The 8,524-nt window shown below is 45.0% G+C and overlaps 1 protein-coding gene across 1 annotated transcript; it reads left to right on the plus strand.

Moving 5' to 3' along the window:
* The first annotated feature begins 295 nt into the window (after nt 1-295).
* Nucleotides 296-5,589, plus strand: Krt1 (keratin 1). The gene is made up of 9 exons (XM_042668773.1): nt 296-889; nt 2,137-2,351; nt 2,659-2,719; nt 3,168-3,263; nt 3,469-3,633; nt 3,755-3,880; nt 4,368-4,588; nt 5,085-5,119; nt 5,216-5,589. The coding sequence occupies exons 1-9, from the start codon at nt 296-298 to the stop codon at nt 5,587-5,589; spliced, it is 1,887 nt and encodes a 628-aa protein (XP_042524707.1).
* The last annotated feature ends 2,935 nt before the right edge of the window (nt 5,590-8,524 follow it).

An 8,524-nucleotide genomic window follows, 5' to 3' on the forward strand; every position in this document is an offset into this window, starting at 1 on the left:
AGAGATCCCGTCTGATAAAATGATTACCACACGAACCAATCTTGCCGGCACAGCAATTTTGAGAAAACATCCTAAGAGCTAGGTGTGTAGTGTTTATCGTATTGTTGAGGCTCGTAAAAATCTTGTATGGCTGCAGGCAAGCCAAGCCCTTCTGAGGCACTGCATCTCCGCTGACTCTGGAGACCAAGCCCAACTTCTTCCCTGTATATATAAGGGGACATCTCTGGGCTCAGGGCAGAGGAGTACTTAGCTCTTTCCCTCTCTCTTCTTTGCTTCTACTTCTCTCGAAGGCAACATGAGTCGACAGTGTAGTTCCAGGTCGATGTGTGGGGGTAGCCGGGGCTTTAGCTCCGGCTCTGCCGGTGTGGTCAGCTTCCACCGCCGGTCCACCAGCAGCTCTGTACGCCGCAGTGGTGGAGGAGGAGGTGGAGGCGGCGGTGGGCGATTCTCAGGAGGATTCTGTGGAAGATATAGTGGTGGTGGTGGTTTTTCAAGCAAGAGCGTTACTGACCTTGGTGGTGGCCGGAGCATCTCCTCCTGTGTGGCTGGAGGAGGTGGACGGAGTGGTTTTGGTGGTGGCTTTGGTGGTTTTGGTGGCGGCAGTAGCTTTGGCGGTGGTTTCGGCAGTGGTGGTTTTGGTGGTGGTAGTTTTGGCAGTGGGGGTGGTTTTGGTGGGGGTGGTTTTGGGGGTGGTGGGTTTGGAGGTGGTGGATATGGCGGTGGTTTTGGGCCTGCCTACCCCCCTGGTGGCATACAAGAAGTCACCATCAACCAGAGCCTCCTTCAACCCCTCAATGTGGAGGTTGACCCTGAGATCCAAAAAGTAAAGTCTCGAGAAAGAGAGCAGATCAAGACACTCAACAACCAGTTTGCTTCTTTCATCGACAAGGTGAGACTCTCTGTTCAGTGCTCTAGCAGGGCTGTTCCTAGATCCTTTGAGATTGGAGCAGCCAAGACATGAGTAGGCTTAACGTTATATTTTTGTTTGGAGATTTGTGAAATGATATTTTGTGAATAGACTTCCAGGACCTATGTTAAAACTATGCTAATAACTATATTCTTTCTTGGACAAAGGAGTATGTGGATGACCTAAATATGAATCAAACTGACATTTACTCTTTGGTGGTTTTTTTTTTTTTTTGTCAGTTGTGGGGCTTGAACTCAGGGTCTGGGCTCTGTCCCTGACCTCTTTTGCTAAAGGATAGCTCTCTACTACTTTGGGCCACAGCTTCACTTCTAGTTTTCTGGTGGTTAATTGGTAATAAGAATCTCATGGATTTTCCTTCCCAGGCTGGCATTGAACCATGAGCCTCAGAACTCAGCCTCCTGAGTAGCTAGGATTACAAATGTGAGCCACTAGTGCTTGGCCTCTGGTGTTAATACTTGAGCTCTTGAACTGAATGGGGACCTACTTCTTTTGAATGAAGATAATAGAAATGGGGCTAATGAAACTTTCTAGGGTATATAAATTAGAACCCTGGAAGGATCTTCTTAGCTGATGAAAAGGGAACTGAGAGGCAATGAGAATGCTTGATGGCAGAAAGGATGGGATGAGTCAGTGCTGAACATCTTTTGCTCTCAAAATGGAGCTCCACCCTCTGAGAATTGCACATTGGTACTGCATCAAGGAGAGATTTTTGACATTTATATTTTGAAGAATCTGTTCTGAAAACAAAACAAAACAAAACGTGTGGACCAGCTTTTGTTTTTCTGCTTAATCATCAATCATGTTAACCCAAGGTTATTTACCATAAATTTCAAATTCAGTTTTGGATTTTCAAACCATACTTTTGAACCCTGTGCATACTCAGGGAATGCAAACTAATTCTTATGGCTGACTACCTAAAAACATTGGAAGGCAGAGTTCTTAAATATCTTACATCTGTTTAAAACTATAGTCACAATCATTTGACATGTGCCTAGCTATTGGTTTTAGGTAGCTACTTCCTTCCAATGCTTCTCTGAATTAAGAAGTGAGTAGGGTTTTGTAGTTAAGATGATGACTTGGTAATTGCCTTTTGATTTCTGTTATAGCCAGGGATAGAAACTAAAGTTCTTATTTGAATAAGGCATTGGCTATGCTCATGGGCCATGGTAGCCCATCTCTGCACTAGAGTAATGGGTCTTGTGTTTTAGGTGAGGTTCCTAGAGCAGCAGAATCAGGTGCTGCAAACAAAATGGGAGCTGCTCCAGCAGGTGGATACCTCCACCAGAACCCACAGTTTAGAGCCTTACTTCGAGTCATACATCAGCAATCTCAGAAAGAAATTGGACCAACTGAAGGGCGACCAAAATCGGATGGACTCAGAACTGAAGAACATGCAAGATATGGTAGAGGATTACCGGAACAAGTAAGGAGCCCTGCCTGGGCACTTGTTAATTCTTGCTCTAAACATATTCTCAGAAAATAACAAGCTAAGAATATGAATTAGGAGGCAACTGTGTTTCTCTTTAGGCTTAGAGGTCAACCAATTGGGCATTTTCATAATGTTTTATCTTCTCAGCAGGTGGAAATAGTTTAATGTTTTGTTGCTCAGAAGACAGAGGTGGACAAGATGTGCCAACTTGAACTAGAAAGGCAATGCCACCTTTAGTTTAGAATGCTGGGCTTCTGGCCTCATTGTCTTTCAGCCTCCTAATCATTCCACTTTCCTGTAGGTATGAGGATGAGATCAACAAACGGACAAATGCAGAGAATGAATTTGTGACCATCAAGAAGGTGGGTCAATTCTTTAGTGGAAACCCACCTGTAAAATAAATAATAGGAGAGACTCTCCAATTGTAAGCAAAATGAAGCCATATTCTGGAAGTAGATAGTGGGCCTGCTGAGGACCTGAGGTAGAGGTATTTTCTCACATTACCTTGGCTTTGCACTAATCCAGGCACTCAGACTATCCATATTTGTGTAGGGAGGGAGGAAGTTTAGAAGGAGTCAGGCTAGCTCCTGGACTAATACAAAGAGGTGGGACAATTCAGGAACTGATTTATCAGATCTGATCTGATCTACCTGATCAGATAGATAACAATTCTATTGGAGCTATCTGATTCACAGTGTAGGTGTGGATTAGACCCCAAACTGTACTTCTACTTGAAAAAACCCTGCATAGCTAGAAAGAAGGATCCATTCTGGAAAGATTATGGCTTCCTGATGCCTTTTGCTCCTCTAGGATGTGGATTCTGCTTATATGAACAAGGTAGATCTTCAAGCCAAAGTGGACAACTTGCAGCATGAAATTGAGTTCTTAACAACACTCTACCAAGAGGTAAGTCCTTTGGTTTCAACCAATGCTGCCTAAATGGAAAGTCTTGAAGGCTGACCCCATTGCTAGCAGTGGGGCCCAGAAGAAAAGAACTATACCTTCCATCTTCTGACCCCTTACTCAGTCTAAGTGGTTTGGTTTTTAGCATTTTTAAAAGCGTTTTTAGCATTTGGTTTTTATCAATGTAACAAGTGACTGTGTATTGTAGGAGCTGTCACAGATGCAAACTCACATCAGTGAAACCAATGTGATCCTGTCCATGGACAATAACCGCAGCCTGGACCTGAACAGCATTATTGAAGAAATCAAGGCCCAGTATGAGGACATTGCCCAGAGGAGCAAGGCTGAGGCTGAGCGTGTATACCAGAGCAGAGTGAGTGCCGGAAGGCTTAGCCAGTTGCCCTGATATATGCTGCCCTGTGCTGTCTCTCTCTCCTATTTGTATGCATACTGGGTTCTACCCACATGTAACTGAGACAAACCACTGTCTTTAGTATGAGGAGCTGCAGATCACTGCTGGGAAACATGGTGACAGCGTGAAGAACTCAAAGATGGAGATTTCTGAGCTGAATCGGGTAATCCAGAGACTTAGATCTGAAATCGACAGTGTCAAGAAGCAGGTACTTGCTTTTAGTTTTCTTTAATTGCATGGGATGGGAGTGACCATGACTTTCAGGTGGCTGGGAGTCATAATCCATACACCTTCATTATCCTCATATCTCTTGGTGACTAGGATTAGTTTCCAGAATTTAGCTACCATGTGGAATTCTGTTAAGGGAAATCTGTGAAAGTGACCTAGTTAGGGAACAGAGTGATAGAATGAATGATCTAACCCATGATCTAAAGCAGACTTAGAAACTGAAGAGCATGTAGGCTGGTAGGTTTCAGGGCAGGAGTGTTGAAGAAGAGCTAGAGGAGTCTTGGCTTGGGCCAATAGAGGCTACTGTCTATCACCCCTTATGTCTTTTTAAAGGATGTCCATGTAGTGATATACTCTTCAGAGATGACAGAGTCCAGTGATTCTGTGGAGCTTAGTCTATTCCCCCCTACTCCTGAGATGGAGGGATTACATTTGCAATGGGAATTTACTGGGATCTCTTTTCTCAGATCGCCAACCTCCAGCAGTCCATCAGTGATGCTGAACAGCGTGGTGAGAGTGCCCTGAAAGATGCTCAGAACAAACTGAACGAGCTGGAAGATGCCCTGACACAGGCCAAGGAGGACTTGGCTCGGCTGCTGCGTGACTACCAAGATCTGATGAATACTAAGCTGGCCCTGGATATGGAGATAGCTACCTACAGAACTCTCCTGGAAGGAGAGGAGATCAGGTGAGTAAAGGACCTAGCCCCTTAACACTCTTTCTTGGAAGGTTCATTTTCTTGCAAACTGATTGGGGGCAACAACACAGCCACCTGGCTGCAGCATGTTCTGATTTGGGAAATTGGTTAGAGCCAAGGCTTGTCTTCCTGTTGGGAGCCACGCTCCCAAATTTAAGTTTCCATTCCTGTTTCAGTTTACTAGTTCATTTCCTATGGCCTCTTTTCCTGATACCAAAATCAATGCCTTTAGATGTGGCTACTCTTAGCTATAAGAAAACTTTTGTTTAATTTATATAGAGATTTATGTTTGTACTCAGTGCTGAGGGGGGAAAGGACAGAAGCTAAAGGGTGTTCCCCTTCTCCAGTAGGTTTCAGATCAAGGGGATATGAGGCAGCTGGCCTGGAGAGGTTTGTGGTGGCTCTGGGTGGCAGAGAAGAACAAGTTTGTAAAGCAATCATGTCCTAAGGGGGTTGCTTTTTTTTTTCTTCTGTCTCTCTCCTACAGGATGTCTGGAGAATGTACCCCGGATGTGAGTGTGTGTAAGTACAAGCCTATTTCTCAGGGAGTGTGCAGGTTTTGAGGGTTGGGAAATGGACATGGAATGGATGCTGATGGAATCTCTCTCCCCTGTGCAGCGGTGAGCACCAGCCACACCAGCATGAGTGGAAGTAGCAGCCGAAGAGGAGGCGGTTATGGAGGCTCAGGAGGCGGCAGCTATGGTGGCTCTGGAGGCGGTGGTAGCAGTGGGGGCTACGGCTCCGGAGGTGGCAGCTACGGCTCTGGCGGTGGCGGCGGTGGCTCTGGAAGCTATGGAGGCTCCGGAGGCCACAGAGGTGGCTCTGGAGGAGGTGGAGGCAGTTCTGGTGGCCGGGGCTCCGGCGGTGGGAGCTCAGGAGGTAGCTATGGCTCCTCCTCCGGAGGCCGGGGATCCAGCTCTGGGGGTGTCAAGAGCTCTGGTGGTTCTAGTGTGAAGTTTGTTTCCACCAGTTATTCCCAGGCAACCAGATAAAGTGGTGTCTTCTCCCCCATTAGCTCTCTCTCTCTTCTCTCTCACTCTCTCCATCACTTGCCAGATAAACTTGGCAAGCCCAGAGTCAACTGCCCCAAGTTTAATGGAGACAAGAGAGCTATAGTTAATGGCATTGGTTCATCCTATTCCCTTCCCATCACTCCCAGCCTTTCTTTTTCTTCTCTGCTTCCCAAAGAAGTTCTCAGATCAGTGGCAATCTTACTGCCCTGGTGATGCTCCTGCTTTGTGTTTTGCCTGAGAAACAGTTCAGCAATGATTACCACACTCAGGTGATATTTCAAAGGCCCTCCTAATCCAGCCAGAGGAGGACCAATCAGACCCAGGGCTTCCTGGTCACACTGAGAACACCTGTATCTGGACAGCTTCTCCAGATCCTGTCTCTACAGCCCAGCTCTGTAGAGCTTGGTTTTGTACATAAGGTGTATGCAACTTGTTTGGCTTTTGTGGAGAAGTCTTACACTCCCCACTTCCTTGTTTTGCTGCAATAAACTCTGCATTTGAAATTCCCAGTCTCAATCTCCTCTGTTTATGGCCGTGTTGATCTTGTTTTGTGGGAAAGAGAGAAAAATCTCAGGCCAGGTGACCTGTGAGGGACACATGAACACACATGAATAAGATGGAAAGGCAGGTCAGGCAATATTTAGCTAGGGTAGAATCCCAGAGATCATGCTCTTTCCCAAACAGACAGAGAGAAATGGAGAAAGGGGGAGGCTGGGATGACAGATTTTATTCATTTGAGAAGACTTTCTTGGAAACAGACATGATCAAATAGTTTGGGAAGGAAGGAGGGAGGTTGGGATGGAGGAGTTGACATTGAGCAGAAGGAAAGGATTAAGTGTTCCGGGGGAGGGGCACAGGTAATGCAGGGTAAGCAGACACTGTAACCAAATGCACTCTTTGGCCTGGGCAGTAGGGGTTGAAGAACCCAGAGTGGTAATAGAGAATCAGATATGCCAGGCCTTCCTGTCACCACTCTAAGTGCTGCATCATTTCCAAAATGCACCCCCCCCCCCCCATGCACACATTTCTGACCCTCTCCCTCCCCTGAGTGAACTTGTAAAGTCACACCAGGGCAAATGCAGAGTGGCCCACGCATTGGGCACTAGAACTTAGATATGCATGTTCTCGAGTTCCAGTTATATGAAGAGGTACAAGTTACAGAACTTTCTGCACCTCAATTCTAATACCTCTGAAATGGGAATAATCACATCTTCCTTACAGAAATTATTGTGACGACTGAATGAGATGAGTGGATGTGTCTGAGCTCACAGCAAGCACTCCATAAGCATTGATTTTTCACAATGCTGCTGCTGCTGCTGCTGCTGCTGGTCTGGTGATGATCAAATAGCTTCTTGTATTTCAGACACCTCGGTAGACACTTGTTCAAAGGAACAAGGAAACATCAGCTTTACAAGACCACGAAAAAAAAATCAGTCGACACCCAGGAACATTTTCTTAGGTCCTCATTAGGAAAAGTTTTCCTACCAGCTGGGTTGGTCAGGGCTAAGAAGAATACAGAGCAATTAGATGGACAAGAGTATTATGTAAATACACTCCAGCGAACTCTAGCCTTCTTCTCCAGTCACCCCTTTGGTAGGTCCCCCAGTTCTTCTCATTTCTTTGTGTCCTACAGAGGAACAAAGAGTGCCTTGACTGCTTTGTGACCCAGCCAGCTGATGCTCCCTGAAGTCCTGAACCCACCCTTGAGTATTCCCTGACACTAATAAACTTGTCTAGGTTGTTGCTTAAAATACTGAAAAGTTAATCCTTTTGCGAAACACCTAGAAACTGGCCCTTGCCCTGAAACAAATTTCTTAAACCTTCATATAAAACTCTATGACCCAACGTGCTCACTGAATCTAGGTGAAACAGCTCTTGTCTTGCTGGCCTCCGAAGCATGCCACAGTCTCCTCTTCATATAAGTTCACCTATTTAATGCTGTGAACTGATCATCCTAGCGGTTAGTGTTTCTTTCTCTGGAATCCTAACTGCTGCTATCTTGGCCTGGTTTGGAGCACTCTCCTTTGGAAATTTCCCTGTTGTCATTTTTTAGGGGGCAGTTTTCAGCTATGGGTTCATCCAGGAGAAAAATCTTTATCAGGTCTATTTCTATCTGGACTTCTATGAAAGTTTGAAAAGCATTAGGAAGGAGTAGAAAGGATAGGGATTTTGATTTAGAGAACTTCTGTTTACTCCACTGTGACATTTATTTTTTATTTTTATTTTTTTATTTAGTGTAAAAAATCATACAGAGGGTTACAATTACATGAGCAAGGTAATGAGTACATTTCTTACCAAGCATGGTTGCCTCCTCCTTTGTTTCCCCTTCCCATCCCTTCCCATCTCCTCCCCCCTACCCCCCACCCCGCCCCTGCCAAAGCTGTAAAGTTTGTTTTTCAACATAATGTCATGTACATCTCATTGTTGCAATGGGTCCACCTGTATCCCTATTTAAACAATTTGTTTTTTCCCTTCCATTCCACAAAGTATACCAACATCAAATACAGTGAAAACAGGGGTTATACCATGGGGGAGGGACATACAAAGCAACAAAGAAATCATCTTATAAATATGTTAGAAACAATCACAAGAAAGAAAAAAAACATTTGAATCCTTGTCTTGGGACATTTAAAGGGCAGGCAAAGAAAAATCATTCACAGGTTGCAGATCTTGGCATCCTTGGACAAGCTGCTCAGTTAACCTGAGCCTCCTTTGTGGAGAAGAATATTTTCCTCTAGAACTCAGGAGGATAAAAAATATAGTGTGAAAATACCTTGTGGATTGTGACTGTACTGTACAGAAATAGTGAAATGACATTGTAAAGGAGTGGTAAAGAGGTAAAGGAAAGTGGCTGTCTGTTCAGTGACAATCCTGTGGGGGTGTGAAATCTATTTTGTCATTGCACCTGAAGTTG

The sequence above is a fragment of the Dipodomys spectabilis genome, unplaced genomic scaffold (genome assembly GCF_019054845.1).
Source record: "Dipodomys spectabilis isolate Male_0828 unplaced genomic scaffold, ASM1905484v1 ptg000477l, whole genome shotgun sequence".
Taxonomy (NCBI): domain Eukaryota; kingdom Metazoa; phylum Chordata; class Mammalia; order Rodentia; family Heteromyidae; genus Dipodomys; species Dipodomys spectabilis.

What these genes read in the sequence shown, in the direction of transcription:
- Krt1 (XM_042668773.1), top strand. Translation starts at nt 296, where the DNA reads ATGAGTCGACAGTGTAGTTCCAGGTCGATGTGTGGGGGTAGCCGGGGC. An exon ending in TCGACAGTGTCAAGAAGCAG is followed by an intron (nt 3,881 to 4,367) that starts GTACTTGCTTTT and finishes CTCTTTTCTCAG; the next exon opens with ATCGCCAACCTCCAGCAGTC. An exon ending in CTGGAAGGAGAGGAGATCAG is followed by an intron (nt 4,589 to 5,084) that starts GTGAGTAAAGGA and finishes TCTCTCCTACAG; the next exon opens with GATGTCTGGAGAATGTACCC.